The sequence below is a fragment of the Brachyhypopomus gauderio genome, unplaced genomic scaffold (genome assembly GCF_052324685.1).
Source record: "Brachyhypopomus gauderio isolate BG-103 unplaced genomic scaffold, BGAUD_0.2 sc68, whole genome shotgun sequence".
Taxonomy (NCBI): domain Eukaryota; kingdom Metazoa; phylum Chordata; class Actinopteri; order Gymnotiformes; family Hypopomidae; genus Brachyhypopomus; species Brachyhypopomus gauderio.
The window spans coordinates 961,687-983,172 of record NW_027506889.1 but is presented as its reverse complement, the minus strand read 5'-3'; the positions used below and the strand labels follow the sequence as shown (position 1 = coordinate 983,172).

At 42.6% G+C, this 21,486-nt stretch overlaps 2 protein-coding genes across 7 annotated transcripts; one reads left to right on the top strand and one right to left on the bottom strand.

Moving 5' to 3' along the window:
* Nucleotides 1-1,202: 1,202 nt before the first annotated feature.
* On the bottom strand, nucleotides 1,203-11,282 carry cep44 (centrosomal protein 44). Of its 5 annotated transcripts, none has more exons than XM_076989481.1 (11): nucleotides 11,097-11,282; nucleotides 9,797-9,894; nucleotides 6,979-7,126; nucleotides 4,151-4,297; nucleotides 3,801-4,040; nucleotides 3,443-3,607; nucleotides 2,924-3,124; nucleotides 2,404-2,509; nucleotides 2,100-2,206; nucleotides 1,840-1,877; nucleotides 1,203-1,681 (listed from the first exon to the last, which is right to left on the bottom strand). In XM_076989481.1, exons 2-11 carry the CDS (start codon nucleotides 9,883-9,885, stop codon nucleotides 1,642-1,644), a joined length of 1,281 nt encoding a protein of 426 aa, XP_076845596.1. In that variant the 5' UTR covers nucleotides 9,886-9,894; nucleotides 11,097-11,282; the 3' UTR covers nucleotides 1,203-1,641. The 5 variants fall into 5 exon arrangements, with proteins under 5 accessions (XP_076845596.1, XP_076845595.1, XP_076845594.1 ...); XM_076989480.1 differs by lacking the exon at nucleotides 11,097-11,282 and adding an exon at nucleotides 10,448-10,486; XM_076989479.1 differs by lacking the exon at nucleotides 11,097-11,282 and adding an exon at nucleotides 10,276-10,441.
* fbxo8 (F-box protein 8) lies at nucleotides 10,731-18,830 on the top strand. 2 transcript variants are annotated; one of them, XM_076989484.1, is made up of 6 exons: nucleotides 10,731-11,010; nucleotides 13,361-13,703; nucleotides 13,878-14,004; nucleotides 14,485-14,603; nucleotides 15,741-15,937; nucleotides 16,158-18,829. In XM_076989484.1, exons 2-6 carry the CDS (start codon nucleotides 13,369-13,371, stop codon nucleotides 16,343-16,345), a joined length of 966 nt encoding a protein of 321 aa, XP_076845599.1. In that variant the 5' UTR covers nucleotides 10,731-11,010; nucleotides 13,361-13,368; the 3' UTR covers nucleotides 16,346-18,829. The 2 variants fall into 2 exon arrangements, with proteins under 2 accessions (XP_076845599.1, XP_076845600.1); XM_076989485.1 differs by lacking the exon at nucleotides 10,731-11,010 and having other exon boundaries at nucleotides 13,364-13,703; nucleotides 16,158-18,830.
* Nucleotides 18,831-21,486: the final 2,656 nt, after the last annotated feature.

Here is a 21,486-nt window from a genome sequence, read left to right as displayed (position 1 = left end):
TCAGCATGTAGGGGTTAGGGCGGGGCCAGGTTCATGTCAGCTGGGGGATGTAGTCTCCCATCAAGGTTGGGTGTCGAGTCTGAAGTCGTTTTTACTACACAGGGCTCTGTATAGAAACATCTGCTGGAATAAGCTGGGATTTTATCCGGATCAAGTTTATCCAGCACTAAATTCGCCATTCTAGGCTATCCAAACAACAGGTGTGCAACAGAGTCCAAGAAATTAGAAGATCACAAACTGATCTCAACTACAGTACATGGAAGGAGGCTTCCAGTGCATTTTTACATGCACTCATAGCTGATAAATTAGGGGAGCTGAGCACTGTATTGGAAAGGTTGTGGATTTCGTACTTAATCATGTTTGGCTAGTGGGGCCTCCTAAATTTATCCAAACAGAATGACTTTTCATACACTATTAGATCTCAAGTTGAGGTCAGTTAGCATATTGCAATCAATTATGTCTTGGTTCATGTACGTATTTACAAATATGCACATTCTATTTCCAAAATGCAGACCATTAAATGTCTGAATAAAATCCTGTTGATCTTTAGTTATGGTGAATAAATACTTATGGCCAACTACATCTGTTTGCCAGATCAACTAATCTACAGGCCAATCATCTAAACACACACGACCTGTGCAGCTCGAGACCTATGCAGCTCCCAGAAGAGAGAAAGTCTGGTTCCTGACTTCCTTGTGCAAATCTTACCAAATCATTTGTCAGTAATTTAAAGAGCCGTGTTTAGTATTCCACACATTGAGCAAAGGGGGTCTACAGGGAGAGAGCAACACTGAGCTGCTTACTCAGACATGCTGAGTGTCTGATTACCTCCCACATGCGGAGCGTCTGATTACCTCCAACATATGCCTGAAGAAAACAGACAAGTCTGCTCTGAGAGGGTTTAATAAAAAATGATGGATAATTCACCAGGAGGCATAATTGAATGCTCAGCTGGTGGTGGAGGGGGTGTGGAATGCACAAGCACACACACACACACACACGCACACACACACACACACACACACACACACACCAATTATTAACAAAGACCCAATCTTGCATACCTTCATAAAAACAGACTTGTCACTCAATCAGAATCTATCCTCTCTGTTCCTCCCTTGTTTGAATGCTTTGAATTAATACATCCACAAACATCTGGAAACTGAATGTAAAACAGAAAAGGGCATCACACCGTTATTGCTCACATTGTTTTAGTTTATTTACAACTTCAGGAAATCACACATATAAAGTGAGTACAAAATTATTTAGCCTCTATTTTAATTTGTGGTAACACAACAAGGACCACAGAGGGCAGCAAAAGCACGCATAATCTAGGTTTTGATCAAGGTTACAGTGACCTCTACTGGACAATGCATACATTTCAAGCAGAGTACATCTTAACGAAAATACAGAAAAGCATGAAGACAGACAGGGTCAGCATCACCATGAGGTCAAACCAAAACCAGCAGGCTCATAAAGAGGCTGGAACTATAATATAAATATTAGTTACTGAAGAACATTTTCTAAAACAGACCTTTTGTCAAATCCATAAAGACCCGTTACAAAAGCACAGGTTTTGAGGAGTAACGGAACCTTCTGACCATTTAGGGAGGTCACCTCCCTCTTAAGATTCACCTGAATCTAACAGCTAGTCTTCAAAAGGCGAGATGTGTCTTTCATCCTAGAAGTCACACACACACACACACACACACACACACACACACACACACACACAAATATGCAATTATATAAACTTAAGGTCCTTCAGCTTGCTCCTTCACTCAGGTATAAAATAAATAAAGCAAGAAACCGAGGTGTAACATTCAGACTTCTACTTACATATTGGCTATTCGTTCCAGTCTTTCTTTAATAGTCTCCTAAAAAGGGAGGAGAGATATGATCAATGTCAATTCCAACGGGCAGTAAAACATATGTTTGTACAGGAGCCTTCAGTGATGCTTCAAAATGTCAGAATACTCAAACCACACACAGCAAGCTGTGAGAGGTAACATCGGGCCACCGACATTAAGAAGACCTTGAGAACATAAACACATAATGGATGGATGATTAAAACAATGAATGGATGGATGGAAACGCACCTCTGGAGATGCGGAGGGAAGGGCTGTAGGGGTGTGGTCGGCACCGCCGGTCCCCGACACCGACCGTCCCAACACGGGACTGCTCCCTCTGACCGATGTCGGGACTACTGAGAAGCAGCAAAGCACAGATTCACCTGACTATGGTCTTTCTAATTGCCCGAAGCATTTCAATATACAAGTCAACACACACGGTCAGGTGCTACTACAAACACGTCTTCAAACAAGACACAAAGCCTGGACAATCACCACCGTCCCAGCTCACAGGAGGGACCGTTAACTACTTGAAAACATGCCCAGTACCCACAGAGTTCATGTGGCCATTGTGAGCAGACATCGCCGGTCTCCTCTGTGAGGTGGCTCTTCTCTCCAGAGGCTGGCAGGCTTACGATTCCACCAGCGTTTACAGGACTCTGCAAATAGACAAAAAAAGTCAGAAACCCACCCAGCCCTCATCTCTGAATCACAGCCACAAGTACAACCCAGCCACCAGCACTCTGTAATGAGGGCTCAATTGCCCTAAACTATTTTCCTTTATGTAATGACTACAACACACATCTCATGAACCATTATTTGAGTCACTGTTTAATTCTGGTGAAAGGACCACACCCAATGACCTTTTACCTCCCATTACGATCAGGCAGCTATGCAGACGTCCTCGCAGACATCCTGAATCCAATACACACATCTCTAATGTAATCTGAGGTCTTTAATAGCCTGGGCCGTATCATTAACAGCATGTGGTTAGTTTCCCAGGAAAAGGCCAGTGTGACCCTGCTGTGAGTGAGCACCCGGTCTGGGCACGGCGTGTAGACGCTGTACAGTACCTGTGGAGAGGCCAGCGCCAGACTGGTCTCCAGGAGCAGCACGCGACTCTCCAGGTTCTCCCACTGAGCGCGCTCTATGACGACCTTCCCAGCCATGCTCTTCTCCACCGCCTGCAGTCTGGCGTCCAGCTGGAGCATCCTGGACACACACTCCCGCAGGGCGCTCTCCACGGCCTGCAGGGTGCACTCCGACACACACCCCTGTGAGGACCCGCATACAGGTCAAAGCAGGTACGCGCGTGTGTGTGATTGTATATTTTATTCCTTTAGCACAGGCTGAAAGCATGTAGTGTGTTGACGGTGTTCACAGAGATCAAGTGCCGAACCCGCAGAAAGTGAGCAAATGAATGAACAAACGAACAAGTCAAAGTGACTGAATCACCAAGTGACTGACTGACTGAATCACCGAGTGACTGACTGAATCACTGAGACTGAATCATTGCTGATTGAATTTCTGCATATGCCTGCCTAAATGAACAGACGTGTGAGTAAACGCATAAAAGTCTGGCAGCCTCTCACAGTGTGAGCAGGAAGGTGGGGGCTGTCCGCTGATGAAGGCTCTCCACCTTCCTCCACATCTTCCTCGACCAGTTTCTCCTGGGGAAACGCGTTTGAAGAAAAGCTGGTCCTCACTGGTGAACTGCTGCCCAAGTGCCTCTCCACCAGGGGCCTGTTCAGAACAACCTGCTCGAAGCACCACAAACCAGTGAAGACCACAAACAACAAACAACAAACTAAACCAAATTCTACAGTGTGTTATGTCTATTATATGTCACTGTTAACAAGTTTATTAACGTTATTAATCTTGCTACTGGGGATTTTGCTGTGATAGTTGATGTCCTGAAAAATAGATCATGACGATTTCAAATAGACTTACATGAGTCCTGTGTGTGTCGGGTGAAGTTGGGCTTTCTGACGTTTTAGAGTCACTGCGGGACACCAGTCTCTGTGCAGGAGTTCTGTGTGTGTTGGATGAAGTTGGGCTTTCTGACGTTTTAGAGTCACTGCGGGACACCAGTCTCTGTGCAGGAGTCCTGTGTGTGTTGGATGAAGTTGGGCTTTCTGACGTTTTAGAGTCACTGCGGGACACCAATATTCTTTTTGTATGCCTCACATGCTGCAAAGTTAAAATGTATTCATTACAAATTATTGTAAATGCATTGATTCACACACACACACACACACACACACACACACACACACACATTTGAAACCAAGGCCACACACCTTGGTGACTTTGGTGAGCTGGTTGTGCTTGTCCAGGACGAGGTTGATGATGTCACAGAGGAGGCTGATCTTTCGCTCCGCAAACCCAAATTGCAGGAACTGCTGCTTGCTGAGTAGAGGTTTGTAGCTGAAGATATCACGTAGGACCTGATCACGTACACACACATTCCCATTACAGTCACACAACATCTGTAATCTTGTTATTCAGTCACTACTGTAACTTGCTTCACAATACTGAGATCCCAGAAGGCTGCAACATGGAAAGATCCTTTTAACAAATTACAAAAGTTTTTGCATGGCTAGCATATGAATCTCGTCCTTCACTTGATAAATAATTATGTAAAAACTTTTTGGCCAAATAATACATATCAACTTTTAATCACATGACACGAAAGTTTAGTTGATGGGTATTCAAATAAAGCAATGTATGTGGCAGTCACTGTATATATCAATATAATCCCATCATAGTATTCACGTCCATACGGTTCCTGGTTGTTAATGTATTCCTTTGCATTAACAAACAGAAGATGATATCCCACTTGACAGAATCATAATAAGATACAGAAGATGATCCCATTTGAAAGAATCTGAAAACAGCACTTAAATTATAATTTTTTTTCTAATACCCTTCTACATATGTTTGCAAGATGTTCTTCAAAAAACTCATTTGGAGAGATGTCAATATACAGCCCAGAGGCCCACCCTGCCAAGAAAAGAGAAAATGTGGGGAACATCGGAAAATCACAGGAAAGGACTTTTAACAGAAACAATCTGCCAACGGAGAAATGGAAGCTGTGTGAGATGAGGTGACGGGGTGACAGTGCTGCTGAATGTCCTCTATACAGTGTCATTCACTGCAAGTGCCATCTCTCCCTTGGCTGCTCTCCAGACATGCCACTATTTCCTGTGGTCCATGGCAACTACAATCGCTAGAAAACTACAATATGCTAGAAAACTACAGTCACAGGGAAGTCACCTGGAGGGAGAATAAGCAGGATAAAGTGCCAGAAGACACAGCTCTTTGGCATGTAGACGTGGTACAGAGTAGCAGCAAGCAGAACAGAACGCTGGGGATACACTGAATCATGCTGATCTCTGGGGGTCACGGATACACTGAATCATGCTGATCTCTGGGGGTCACGGATACACTGCATCATGCTGATCTCTGGGGGTCACGGATACACTGAATCATGCTGATCTCTGGGGGTCACGGATACACTGAATCATGCTGATCTCTGGGGGTCACGGATACACTGAATCATGCTGATCTCTGGGGGTCACGGATACACTGAATCATGCTGATCTCTGGGGGTCACGGATACACTGAATCATGCTGATCTCTGGGGGTCACGGATACACTGAATCATGCTGATCTCTGGGGGTCACGGATACACTGAATCATGCTGATCTCTGGGGGTCACGGATACACTGAATCATGCTGATCTCTGGGGGTCACGGATACACTGAATCATGCTGATCTCTGGGGGTCACGGATACACTGAATCATGCTGATCTCTGGGGGTCACGGATACACTGAATCATGCTGATCTCTGGGGGTCACGGATACACTGAATCATGCTGATCTCTGGGGGTCACGGATACACTGAATCATGCTGATCTCTGGGGGTCACGGATACACTGAATCATGCTGATCTCTGGGGGTCACGGATACACTGAATCATGCTGATCTCTGGGGGTCACGGATACACTGAATCATGCTGATCTCTGGGGGTCACGGATACACTGAATCATGCTGATCTCTGGGGGTCACGGATACACTGAATCATGCTGATCTCTGGGGGTCACGGATACACTGCATCATGCTGATCTCTGGGGATCTTGATACAGTGAAGCATGCTGATCTCTGGGGGTCACGGATACACTGCATCATGCTGATCTCTGGGGACCTCGGATACAGTGTGTCGGGCGGATCTCTGGGACAGCCTCCTAATATCCAAACAGCAGTGAAATTTTCCTAACGCACAGACAAGGCCATGAAGTCAGCAGACAGCACATTTAAAATCACACAGCCACTTAGCAGACTAGTTTCCAGTCAGCTTCTGAGAGTATAGCTCATAGCAGCAACAGATGCTATATTAAGTGAAGGGTAAAATGTTCTGAAAAACTACTGGGAAAAAAAATTTATGTAATTGAAATGGGAAAGAATCTCATGGTCCTGAAGGAAAAGCACATGCAGATACAGATGGCAATTCTTAAAAGCTGTTCCACATTCAGTGAAACCCACACCATAATCACACAAATGACAGAGGCAGGGAATAAGGCCTGGTCTTGGACCTGGCCTAGTCTTAAGAAAGCTCCAAAAATTAAGCAGAATTCCCCCCTTCTGCACAAGCCTACGAGAGCAACTGGAACCATTTTACCCATCTGAATGCTTCAGCATATGGTGATGGGTATGAGAGACTCCCTGCAGTGGGGAACCGAGCACTGGTATTCACTTCCCCAAGAGATCATCAGGCTACACATGGGGCCTCATGGCATGAAAACCAATAAAGACAAGAGCATAAAGGATCCAAGCAGACAATAAGAGAAAAGAACAGACAACATGTATGCTGATAAAAGGGAGACCTGTTGCTGATCTCCAATAAAACGGAAAATTACCAGCAGATAGATTCAGTGGACTGACTCTAAGGACATGCATCCTGAATTGATTTAGCCAGATGACTCCTCTGGGAGGGCACTCATCCCACAGTCAACTGCACTTCCACAAATACACTCTTACACTATTAGAAACCTGAACTATTGTGATGTTACACCAAAAACAAACATTATGAGCTCCACTCAGATGACGTGCTGAAAAACGTTCCCACCTTATAAACGGACTCAGTGAAGCTCAGGTCATTCTTTCCTGTGAGCTCAATGCCAGACTGCACCAGAAGTTCAGCCAGAGCTGGTGAGAAGCAGGTGAAGGCATAGCTCACAATGGGCAAGCAGCACACCGGGTCCCCTTTAGACAGCCTGTGTGAAAAAAAATAAACACAAACAACACCAACCTGATCAAGCTTGTTAAACATAATATGCATGGGGTCACAGGGGAGAAAACCCATAAATTATCTGTTAGTCATCTTGCGCTCGTCCCGCAGGAGACAAATTAAGTCATCTTTCTGGATCATCCTCTGCGGATTTGAGCCAAATGTATTCCCAGGAGGAAACGACGTTTGATGCATCGCACTTCAAAACGCATCTGCGAGCCTCTGATGTACAGCTTTGACTTTGCTGCTCCGCCACGGTGCTGCTTAATGTAACATCTAGTGTTTAAACTGTGGGGGCACCAGACAAATCCTCCACTCCCGACAGTGCTAAGCCAAAACAGAGGACATGAAACATAGGCTCCAACTGACTGTTTATGCTACGCAAAATGTTTAGGCATCAAGCCAAAAAATAAAAATAAAACAAAAAAGTGGCTGACTATATACGAATTTTTTTTTATGTAAGGTGTACAGGGGCAGTTTAGTAAAACTTATTATATTTCTTCTTATATATTCATGAAATTTGTATTCCAGATCAAAGTTGGATTAGACATATAGACTGTACAGAATGCTTTATAACCAAGTTGTAAAAAATGTATCTTGTGTTTCTTCTCTTAAAGAAACGCAAAAGTATTAGGACAAACAGATGCCAGGTGTTGGCAACTGCTTGAATTTACCATTTGGTCCCATAAAATAACGTGTGAAATTTTGGTTGCAGTCAATTTGTCGAGTCTGGTTTTTGAGGTCAAAGGTATAAGCTAAAACTCAGTAAAACTCAGTGAAGTGAGGATTGACCACGAAATGAAAAGACGCCATTAGAGCTCATGTAACGCGTGTAAGTGTTAATTCAACATTGGGGTTTTGGCAGGGCAGAGAAACTAGGCAAAGCAAAACCAGCAGGAAATAGCTTGCATTACACCGGATACCCTCCGAAGAACACAGGAAGACACGAGAGCACTGCAGAATAACGGACAATCAACAGTCATTGTCTCCAAAGTCATGAGAAGAAACACAGAGGCTGTACCTGAGACTGAACACACCTTTGTCACACCAGCACCAACAGCAGAGAAATCCAAGGTGCTCACTGTGTAGGACCTCATAATCCAGCAACACATAGAGCACATGTAACTGAGGAGACTTCCAGAAGGAATAAATGGCAAAGTTATACCCGGACATCACCTGCTTGTTTGGAGTGCGTATTGCATCCTTAAATATGCACCATTACAGCCTTATAATACATGCCATTACAGCCTTATAATATAACTCCAGACCTCAGCCTTACATGCCCCTTAACTGTACACAAACGCAAGGGGCACGCAAGCAGACACTTCAATCAAACAACTGAAAACACATCTTCTGATCTGAAATACAAAGTTCATGAATATTCAACATGTCCTTCATAAATCAAATTACATTAATATGTAACAACTTTTCCTTCACTGTCATGGTGCTTATGCTTCTCGTTGTATTTTAAAGAACTATGCCTCAAAGAGTGGTTCCCTGCTGAGAACAGCTTGGATTGATGACTGAATGGAGCCTAGAGTCCCAGCTGTGCCATGTGCTTTGCATGGGATCATTTGGCAAGGTTCTCATTGGAAGGAAAGACACCAGAATGTACTTCTTCTGTACAACTGTGCATCGTACAGTATGGTCACTGACAGCAGGGTGCAGAACACTGGAATACATCCAGAAGATCCAAGGGCCTCGGGCAGTGAACATCTGAGAGCAAATGTTCGCGCAATAAAAAAAAAAAAAAACGTTCCAAATGATAAATGTTCCACGAAATTAACAGAAATATAACAGTTATTTGTCTTCGCTCTATTTGAGCGAGCAATGATGTTCCATCATTAAACATAACAGAACTTTCTTAAACTTTTCATCTATCTTTTTTTTTTTTTTTTAGAGGGGGGGGGGGGGGGGGCATGCATCTAGCCTCAGCACTACTTGTACTATAACAGTTTTGAATTATCCCAGGATTTGTAGAGCATGAAATGTATTCATCTTACAGAAACAGAGTGAAGGAAGCTTATGTTTTACATGATCTCTCACTTCCTTAGAGTAGTTTATGTGTTTGTTATGTTTTTTAATGGCCATTGCAACCTCTAGGAACAGGTGGAATCATGTGCCTGCATACCAGTCCCAGGACGGTAACATAGCGCACATCGATTCCGAGCGCTTGGTAGGGCCCCACTTCCTAATTTGAGGTGAAAGGCAATTTGAAAGAGGAAATTCGATTTCCTTGTTTGCATCAAAAACCCGAAATGTTATTATCAGTTTACCTACTATAACTACAAAATGTTCTGATGAGACAGATGTACAAAATAATTGCTTCCTATACTAATTTAATAATATCCGGTATTTATACAAGAATGTAGCTTTGATGTAGATGTTGTGGTCGTCATGTAAATATATTATCAGAGCACAATGTGTAATAAGAGCATTTTAAGCAGATAAAGGAGGAGTTTAATATTAAGTACTGAACACAGCTGAAGTAAAGTCATGGTGCGCTAGGCCGCCCGACGACACGCCACGCACCAACTACTATGAACGGATGAGTCTCGCTAGCTTATATTACCTAACAACACAGAGATGTGCTTTACAACCTTTCAATAAATGCAACACTTTTGTATTTGGGAAACACAACTCCGTCCATTCCTACCTTTGATAGTCAACTTCGCTTGGGTACTTCAAAGAGCGAAGAGATGCCTGCAGCTTCCTGAGGCAGCCCTTCAAATCACCTGTTGCCATCTATATCCCCTGGCAGTCATAAAAGCAGTTAATAAAATAAAGTATCCTCACAAATTGACTTTCATTCAGATTATCCGATATCTGAATATTTATATTAACTATTTAATTACATAACTGGAAAGCTGCATTTTTTTTTTACATCCGCGAAACTAACATCGCAAGCTCATGTATTGGGCATCGCCGATACCTGTGCGCAAAGCTAAAATACTGCTGTATTGCGCTATGTAGCTAACGCTATGTAGCTAACGATGCTATGTAGCTAACGATATGTAGCTAACGATGCTATGTAGCTAACGATACATGTAGCTACCGCTACATACAAACGAAGCACCACACATGTAACTAGTTAGCTGCCTAGCCTGGCGAGCTAGCACAATGGAGGTGGTTTACCTGAGGTAGCTAACGCAGCTACATAAATAACTAAACAGTTAGAATTTCATTTCCTGATATTTGTGATTGAGAGTGCGATAGCAACGTATCTTTAGACATGGACTAAAGGCAAATAAGATAATTATTTGGAATTAGATAACTTAATTAAACGTAATGTTTTCTTTGTTTTTACCGGTAAAACGACCGTTTATTGTGATTGGTTTCTATGCAGTATTTGCTGTACAAACACATCGACACATTCACTGAACATAAAATGAAATACAACGATGCAGGATCAACAATGCATTATTTAAAAAATCTGGTGTCATACGTAAGTAATCATTTGTTATTTTCATTTTCTACATTCTAGCCGACATATTTTAATTGTAAAAATATTGACACAAAATAAAAAAGCGAACGTGCTGTTCGCACTTCTACGATGAATCTACTCAGAATGAGCCGCGTCACTTCCACCACAAACAAGAAACGTCAAACAGGACAACAGAACGTGCCCAGCAGGAGAAGGAGGGCAGTGTGAGAGCGGACGAGTGAAACGGCACATTAACGCTGGGGCAGGGCCATCATACACACTCTCTGCCCCGAGCTGCTGTCTTTGGAGCTGTGCAGTTGGCATTCCTGTGGAAATGGTCATTGGTTTGACTGCAAAGTGTGAGGGATATTTCGCCTAGGAAGTTGTCGTAGACCAAGACAATTGTCTCGTCGCGGCGGCGGTAGAATTATTCCACAAAAACACAGGTGGGTGGTACTGCCTTCAACTATCGCTCTGTTCAACCACAACGGGGTTTCAAGCGTCGGCTGTAAAAGCCAATAGTAGTTCTTACCCATGTGTTGGATACGCGGTGTTAACCAACCGTTCATGAGCAAGGCGGGACCTGTGCGTCAATCTAACATGAGTAACATGATTACTGCCTATTGCTATGAGACCGTCAACTGAACAAAATGTTTCTGTCTGTGTTTACCCTCAAACTCGGTGTTGTCTTTTTAACCACATCTAATAACGTGATCTTAGATATAGCTGTTATAGTGTTAAAATCATAATCTAATGATTATCTGTCTTTGTAGAGCGGCTGTGCTAATAGGTTGCTATGCAAATTTAAACAAAGTAGTCCGCTAAAAATATGCAGCCAGCCAGCCAATGAGTGAGCTGGTATTTAAATGAGGGAACGTCGGGGTGCGTTGTTGTGGTGTACCACTACAACACAAACTACGCTGGTAGAGTAGCTCCATCATGCTTACTCGGTATTTACAGTAAACACAATATGGTGTCGAACTGCAGTAGAGTCAGCGTAGTCTCAAACCCTTTAAAGCTGGCTTTAAAGCCACGACTAGAGGGTTCAGCACGACGTAGGGACAGTTTTCTAAAACAATGCCAAGTGGTTGGAGCGGAATTCACGTGGCCGAGCTCTGAATACAGTGACTGACAAACCAGCTTTGACACGCATAAACTGAAGTGTCTGTTTATTTTTGTGTTCAGCATGAACAATAGAATAAAAAAAATACTGACTGGCTACCAATGATATGTGAAATATTAATTAACTTTTAATATTTAGTCATTTTTTACAATAATTCAAATTGTAAAAATAGTAATTGGATTTAATGAATATAAACAAAAATGTACAAGTGCTCTTTATTGGGTATTTGAGAAATGTCACCACTGTGCATTGTGAGCTTATTTTACAACTAAAGAAATCTACAGCGTTTTGTTGTATTTTATTACCTGTTAAGACCAGTTTACGAGTTCACTTGCCTCTAAGCATCTGTGTTCTTTGGCCTTCCTGAACATTTTTTTCTGTAATGATTTATAAAAGGCAGTTAGAATTTACCAGCCTGTTTATTTTTTGGAGGGGGGGGGTTCTTTGTTGTTGTTTTTGTTTTGTAGGTGAGAGAATGTTGTTGAGCCTGTTAAATAGCATTTCACAGCATCAGGACTGAATGAGTACACACACACACACACACACACACACACACATAAAAATTTAGAAATTCCACCACAGGGGTGGATCCAACACAGCAGCACATTTGCTGCCAGCAAGGGACAATTCAGAAAGCCATTAGTCAAGAAATGGCTCTCAGACTTTGGGTTTCAGACAGGGAAACCCTCAGAGGACTTCAGATAGCTCATGTTAGAGAAGGGGGGGTGGTGTAAGTGTCACTACACTGATAGATAAAACTGTGCTCATATGTCATGTGGCCTACCCACCCCTGGAATGAGAAGGCAATATAGCAGCTCCACCCTGACATGAATAGGTGGATCCAGTGCTTTCACAGTAATGCTGAACTGTCTCTAGAGTGAAGGCTTTAGATGGGTCGTAATGGAAACATTAACTTATGCAGCTGTGTTATACAGCTATATTATTCCTCATTTCACTTTATGAGTGCTGTGGCAGAAGGCAGAATAGGAGGGCAATTTAACCTTGTCTGTGTGGAAAGAGGGAGAGTCATTTGCTCATATGCTCTGGTAAAATGCTGAAGTAATTGCTTCAGGCCAGTAAAAACCACGAGCAGATTAGGAGTGTTTCACTGAGTGTTCTGTTTCATAGGCTGCTTCAATAGCAGTAGCTGCAGCCGTGTAGTGGCTCATGATGGGGTCATGCAGTCCACATACACAATCCCCCACCACCCCCCACCCCACTGTTTGACCTCTCGTAGCCGATGCAGGTCATTCAAATGGTCAAGAGAGATTCATTTGGCACAGAGCTTCGTTAATAGAGACTTTTTTGTTTGTGATTTTGTGAAACCAATGATCACACCAATCTCTCTCTTACTCTCTGTTTTCTTAACACATTCAACAGCTTGAGTTTTGGTGTCTGGTCATCGGTTTGTAGTACAGCTGTGTTTAGCTTGGCACCATGTTTGGGCCAGATGGCTCCTGGTGGCGGGCAGTCTGCATAGTTTAGTGTAGAGCCGGTGGTCCCGAGCGATCTCTTGCGTGTAGCAAGTGTGTGCGAACAAATAATATCAACAATAGATTAACCAAAATAAGTCTTGTGTCTAATAATGACTGCAGAAGCAGTCGCCCCTCCTATGTTCGCTCTAATGCTGTTGTGGGAGGTCCTAACCCATCCTGGATGCTGTGGGTGTGCAGGTGTGCAGATGGGTCAGAGCTTGTGGAGGGTAGCAAGGAACCAACAGCTGCAGCACGACTACAGCGAGCAGTGCTACCTGCAGCGAGAACGTCGCCGTAGACCCGGGGGGCATCTGCCGGCCGACCTGCATTTGCGCCGCACGCCGCAGTGCCAGGTGCCCGGCACCGACCTGGGTCACCTGCTGCGTGTCCGCAAGGGCAAAGAGGAGCAGGGCTTCATCGACCTGGAGATGCTGCCTCCTGAGCTGGGCATCACCATCCTGTCCTACCTGAACGCCACCGACCTGTGTCTAGCCTCCTGCGTGTGGCAAGACCTGGGCAACGATGAATGTCTATGGCAGGGGTTAGTGGAGAGCTCACGCGCCTGATCCCGTGTTATTAATAGTTCAGCCAACTAATGTGTCTAATAATAACGGATGGCAAAAGTATAAATGCAGTGTATTTCTTCTCAGCACTGTGCTGCAGTTCTTCTTGCTCTACTGCCTGGTGTCTCCGTGACGTTGCTCTGTGCCCTCAGGCTATGCAAGTCCACTTGGGGTCACTGTTCCATATACAACAGAAGGCTTCCACTTGGCTTCTCCTACAGGAGGCTTTACATGCAACTAGATGAAGGAAGTCTGACATTCAACGCTAACCCTCAGGAGGTAAACAGAGAATCTAGTGTCTTTCAATCATTAGCTTCAGTACTTCTTCTGTGCTGCTTTAAAATGTTGATTAGCATTGCTGCCTAGCTAGCAAGCAGTTAATCGTAAAGGAATTTTATTTTACAGTGTCTTTAAGTACATTATACTTTTACTATACCACTTCAAGGACAGATCATGGGAAAAGATTCTGTCACACACTCATTTGGTTTTCACTCACTGTCTTTTTTCTTTTTGTCTGTTGCTCGCTCTCTCTCTCTCTCTCTCTCTCTCTCTCTCTCTCTCTCTCTCTCTCTCTCTCTCTCTCTCTCTATATATATATATATATATATATATATATATATATATATATATATATATATATATATATATATATATATCCCTCTGCCTCTGCCTTGCTCTGTGTTTCTCTTTCTCTCCCTTTCTTTTCATTGTTCCTTCTTCCTCTCCCTCTTTCCCTTGGTCATGGGGCTTTTTCTGCAGGGCATCACTTACCTCATATCCAAAGGCATTCTGATGGACCACCCGAAGGAAATTGCCAAGTTCATATTTTACACCAGAACACTGAACTGGAAAATGCTGCGGATTTACCTTGATGAACGGTTTGTTAAACTCACTTTCAGTTTTACAATATTTTATAGCAGCATGAGTGTATTGTCACTGTGACAGTTGTGCAACCATGTTGGTCTTGATAATGATGTTGATAACTGTGTTTATATATTTCTTAAACCCAGAGTTGCTTTATAGTACAGATTACACAATAGCCTATTAAACAGAAAAGGGAACACTGAAAGTATTGAATGAACAGTAAGGTTTTGAGTTTCACTTAGAAATGCTGGAAGAACAATTATAAAGTGCCTGGGGTAGGGGTAGGGAGTTCCAGCGTGTCTGTGGTAGGGAGTTCCAGCGTGTCTGGGGTAAGGAGTTCCAGCGTGTCTGTGGTAGGGAGTTCCAGCGTGTCTGTGGTAGGGAGTTCCAGCGTGTCTGTGGTAGGGAGTTCCAGCGTGTCTGGGGTAAGGAGTTCCAGCGTGTCTGTGGTAGGGAGTTCCAGCGTGTCTGGGGTAAGGAGTTCCAGGGTGTCTGTGGTAGGGAGTTCCAGCGTGTCTGGGGTAAGGAGTTCCAGCGTGTCTGGGGTAGGGAGTTCCGGAGAGTCTGGGGTAAGGAGTTCCGGGGTGTCTGGGGTAAGGAGTTCCAGGGTGTCTGGGGTAGGGAGTTCCAGGGTGTCTGGGGTAGGGAGTTCCAGGGTGTCTGGGGTAGGGAGTTCCGGAGAGTCTGGGGTAGGGAGTTCCGGAGTGTCTGGGGTAGGGAGTTCCGGAGTGTCTGGGGTAGGGAGTTCCGGAGTGTCTGGGGTAGGGAGTTCCGGAGTGTCTGGGGTAGGGAGTTCCGGAGTGTCTGGGGTAGGGAGTTCCGGAGTGTCTGGGGTAGGGAGTTCCGGAGTGTCTGGGGTAGGGAGTTCCGGAGTGTCTGGGGTAGGGAGCTCCAGGGTGTCTGGGGTAGGGAGTTCAACCTGCCCCACTGTGTTGGACTGTCTAAACCTGCGCATGGTAAGTAGCCCAGTGCTTGAAGACTTGAGTGTACCTATGGTGGTGTAATGAAGAAGAAGCTCAGAGAGACATTGGCTTTGTAAACTCCTCCAGGGAAAACTTTTCGTGTCAGGTTGAAAGTAGCAAGAACTTCAAAAATCAATTCCAACAGCTTTAAGGCTAGAGTGCTGATCTTTGTTCCTGCTCTTTGGTTAGGCGTGATGTGCTGGATGAGCTAGTCACACTACACAACTTCAGTAACCAGTTCCTGCCCAATGCACTAAGGGATTTCTTCAGACACATCCATGCCCCGGAGGAGCGGGGCGAGTACCTGGAGACACTCATCACCAAGTTCTCCCACCGCTTCTGTGCCTGTAACCCCGCGCTGGTCCGGGAGGTGGGCCTGACTCCCGGTGAGTGGAGGGAGCTGCTAGCTAGTGGCGCCCCCTGCTGCCTCATCTCGGGGCACGAAGAGGGACTTGTTGGCTTTCTTGTTTATTCTTTTGTAATAAAGTACCAAAGAGTATATATTCAGGAATGTTTTGTTAACAATGTTTTGTTGCAAAATGCATATAGTGAAAATCAAATGAGTGTGTGTGTGTGTGTGTGTGCGTGTCCACGTGTGTGTTGCAGATGCAGTGTACGTTCTGTGCTACTCCCTCATCCTGCTGTCTATCGACCTCAGCAGTCCGCATGTGAAGAACAAGATGTCCAAGAGAGAGTTCATCCGGAACACCCGCAGGGCTGCCCAGAACATCAGCGAGGACTTTGTGGGTCACCTCTATGACAACATCTATTTGATTGGCCATGTAGCTGCCTAGTCTATTTCTCCTCACCCCCCCCAAACACACACGCACACACAGGCCATGTACAGAAGATGCAGTCGGTCACAGCACTGATACACCTTCTGCTCTATGGCTAAAACAAGTATCAGAAGACGGAAGGTCGTCATCGCTCACAGAGGTGCCCAATTCGACCTGCGTTGCAGCATCTCTCAGTAGGAGAGTGTCACACAACTATTGGAAGCAGCCATGGAAACAACAACAAACAACAACCACCACCAACACAACACAGGTTGCCCAAAGCAGCCTAAGGCAAACTGACAGACGTAGCGACGCACGTAATGGACAACAGACAGCGTCCCCATGCAGAGCCTTGTAGCTAAAGAGCACTGGGAGGTGTGCTGTGGTGTGAGGTCACCAGGTACACCTGTTGTAGCACTACAAGTTGGGCTTCAATAATACGTATCCAATCCAAGCATAAAACGTATTATAACGTATTAATACATGTTATTACATGAATGTTAACCTTCTGGCTGTGTGTATATGGAGCAGTAGTCTGTGGGAGCATATTCATGGCTAGTTCCTCCATCTTCCTAATGTTGGCTGATTCCAGAACAGCTATTAAACTGCTGTGTGCAGGCCTGGAAATGAAGGTGCTTTGGCAGAAGTGAGCTTTGCTCTTATAACAATGAAGAAACACTCATTTAACACTATTTGAAACAGTCTTAGCTTAAATCTGTAAGCCGCTTATTGTCAAACAAATAGCCCAAATTATTACTGTGCTTATTGGGATTATTATAAAGTAACTGTAGTGTAGAGCGATGTTTAGAGATTTAAGGGTTGGAGTTGTGTGTTAAATCTTGGATATTGTTGGAACCATTTATGTTTCTGTGTAAACCTCCTAAGTGTGTCAGAAACCAACAGAAACTATGATCAACCAAAGGTTATTTTCCCATTTATTTCTAAGACTGGCTGGTACATAGCAGCTGTGCCCTACTTTAATTTGTCAGTGTTTAGGCTGTAGTCTGACACCACCACCCACTCATCGTGTACTGATCCCCATCCTCACACACCTGGGTGCCCACCTGTCTCCGTGTACCTGCCTGCATAACTAAAATGTAGATGTGTGTGTGTGTGGACAGTGACCCTTGACCACCGTCTTCCTCTGCGTCTACCTGTAGTATGATGACGACGACATCAGAATACTTTTATTTTACTGTTGGATTTTTTTGTCATCATTTTTTTTGTTAATCAAAATAGCACTTTAATCTGAGGATTTTTTTTATTCCCGTTTTTGTTAATAATATTATTTTGTTATCAATATGTTAATTTTAACACCTTGGTTTGTGGTTTAGGCATATCTGAAGGATGTATTTTCCCCCTCTCTACCCTTGCTGTGTATTTCAGTCTAGTTGGGGGTTTAGGGTGCCTGCATTTCCACCATAGTGCCAATAATGATGCTGAAGTGAGTCAACTGACAAACACTCAATCATAAGGATAACATCCATAAACTCTGCATATAGTTCAAATTAATATAAATAGTTTTATTTGCACATTATGTATATATTTAAGTATAGAGATTTATATACATATAATTTTATTTTTAAATATTTTAGCTAAGATTTGCTGGGGGGTTTTGTCCTCTTCGTTTGATAGGCTGAGTTCTCTTTTTGCCAGGTCACTATGGTGTAAGCATGCAGCCATTTGCAAACGAGTGCTGCAATACTGAAGTTTTTGAGTCTCAGGACTTTCATTTAGTCGACATGTGTCCTTATATTATTCTCATAGCAGTACCAGTACCATTAGATATCAGTAACAGTGTAATAGAGTGAAACAGATCGCTCTCTCTCTCGCTCTCTCGCTCTCTCTCTTGCTCTCTCTCTCTCTCTCTCTCTCTCTCTCTCTCTCTCTCTCTCTCTCTCTCATGTTTACCACTTACCCTGTACCATTCTCTGCTGCTGTTCTGAGAAAATCTCCAAACAGAAACTCTTCAGGACAAAGATTGATATTGACCTTGTTATGCATTTACAATTGGCTTGATTTGCTTTCAGACCTATGATTCTGGAAGGAATAACAGAAAACATTAGTAGTCCATCAAAACTGGTGGTTGAGTTTCTTGAATCAATGGGTTTATTTCAATGTTACCCCAGATTTATAACATTTAACTAGAAGGTTTAATCAAAGTATTTAATATTATGACATTTGCAGGAACACGAGACAATTAAGACAAGTTTCTGAATGGCAACACTGGAGACAAATACTTCTAGATTGTATAAAAAAAATAAAATCTTTAAAAGCGTTTAAGCTTTTTGCTGTCCATCAGTGATGGTGAGTGTGTGTTTTTTAAAGACCATTCTGTTCCCGAAAGATCAAAGCACAGCACCTCCTTCAGGAATTGCTGAGTGTTTACAAGACAAAACCCTCTTCACATACTGCTCAGGTTGAAGATGCAGCCAAACCCAAACAGGACATGTTTGGTTGCTATCACCTTAGGGTACGTCCATAGACTATGACAGATAATAACGATCATATGTGCTTGCATTTAACCAACAAATAAACTACTTTACATGTTCACATTAGAAGGAGTATTCTTAATTAATAGTACAGGAATAAAATGATCATACTGTGTAAGATGTATGGGCAGAGACAAAGATAATGATATACCACATTCCAAGTGTTCTTAATGCCTAGACCAAATGATCATTCTGATCACTGCGACTTTTGATCACTGATATTATTGATCATGGACATTACTGATCACTGATGCAATTGATAATTCATTGATAATGGACATTACTGATCAGTGATTGATAATGGATTTTATTGATCATGGGAATTACAGATCACTGACAATATCTTTCTATTCTGCCAAACAATATTAATGAATATATATATATATATATATATATATATATATATATATATATATATATATATATATATATATATATATATATATATATAATTTTCAACTCCCTCACCTCCAAAGACATTATTTAAATAGAGATGTGGATGAAAGACAATGACAACAAACAGTATTTATTAATACATATTTGAGTTATTTTGACAACAGAACTTAACTTTGAAGTGAAAAATGTAACTGTACACTATTATTCAACCCCCTGCTTCAACTTTGTGGAGCATCCTTTAGCGTTTATAACTTCCAACAAACGTTTTTGGTAAGTACTAACAAGCTTCTTACACCTCTCAATTGGAATCTTGGCCCATTCTTCACGTGCAAAAGCCTCTAGTTCAGTGATATTTGATGGCTTCCGTGCTGCAACTGCCTTCTTTAAATCCCACCAAAGATTTTCAATCGGATTTAGATCTGGGGACTGAGAAGGCCACTCCATGACATCCCAGGATCTTTTTCTCAACCAAGCTTTGTTTGACTTGGAGGTGTGCTTGGGATCATTGTCTTGCTGGAAGGTCCAATGATTGTCAAGGTTTAATTCGTCAACAGGGGTTGAATATTTCTGATTGCAACTGTGTATATATATATATATATATATATATATATATATATATATATATATATATATATATATATATATATATATATATATATATATATGACATTTTAGTGGGAATATATGTAGCACTATTTTGTGCTATGGTTGTTTTCGTGCTCGCTTCCTTTTCCCTTTAGGTGAGATTATTTATGTGGTATGCAACAACGAAAATTAAACAAGGTTAAATATTGGAGAAAAGAAAAATCTGAATTTCTTCCGTGTTTCTTTGCTTTTCTGTATGCCATGGCTACTATGCAGACTAATCAGTGGAGTTAGTAGCCTTAATGTTGAAAGAAACTAACGGTGTGACGGAGCAGCGGTAGCGTGAGCTGTCCGTTGCCCCGCAACACGTTATTTACTTTATACTTTATTGTAAAGTCTTTTTGGGTGACGTTGCCATATGTCATTGCTATTGTTTTACAAAACGTCAGCGCTTCATGAGAACTCTTCGTGAAACTTAGCAGGAAAATAACTAACCTTTGTAATAATAAATAACCCCGTGTTTCACCATATATTATATTTTTATGGAAAAAGAAGACGGTTGTCATATTTAGGCCCATGTCATTTTAGTAAAACTCCACACCAGGATTCTGTTACGAGGGCCTCGCCCTTGCAATTATATACGAAAGCATGACACTGGGGGATTAAGAATTTAATCAAAGGAAATAAATCATAAGATGTTTTATAATCTGCAGTGGAGTATTACAGATGTGATGTTAACTTTATGAAAAATAATATCCCTATTATAGTAATAGGTAGGCTATTCCAGGTTTTTATTAATTATTTTCATTGACAGCATCGGACACCAAAAACCTGTCAGTAGGAGAAATGGCCTTCGTCATACTGCACTACACCGAGACAGAGCGGAGAGCACGTGGGACCGCAGAACAGCGCGCGCGAAGGGCAAAGAGCCTCGAGAAGCGAGAGAACGTGGGCCAGAACGCGCACATTAACCCCGCTTCTCCGTGCCTGCGTTTCTGGCGCGCGTTTCTTCTGCCCAGGCTCTGATTATTTTATTGTAGCCTGAATGAAAAATTGTTCCTTTAATATCAAATGTCATTTTATCTTACAAGGGTAAATGCCCAGTCTGTTGATTAAAAATCATTGGCTTCTGAGTTCTATTTTAAGTAACCGTTCAGTTCATCATATTCACCATTAAAAATGTAATATTAATTTTAAAGATAGCCTTTATATTATTATAACTTCGTATACTTATAAGCTATGTTTCAATGCATACATCATATTAAAAGACCAGAGAGTAAAGACTCATAACAGATATTATCGATGTATGTTAATTTCTAAAAGTTTATTGGTTAAAGGGTAATTCTACCTCTTATTTATCTGTTCCGTGTGAGTATTTATCAAAGGTTTGTCGCTTAGAGGTTGTTTATATGAGGTGACATTGCATTAAAAGCAAAGTTTTGGCCATAATTTGGCATGATTGATGAAGCCCTTATGCGCAGTATCACTGCATTTCGTCAAAATAACCGCTTGACCGACAGAGCCTCTCCGACGCCTGAAATCGCCTCTAGTTGCCATGACACCGCCGCAAAACAATTCAGACAGCCTTCCCAATGAGTACAAAATGATGAACTTTTTTTCATCGTCGTCAATATGATCATTATCATCTTCATTATCATCACCATGATCATCATCGTCAATATCAAA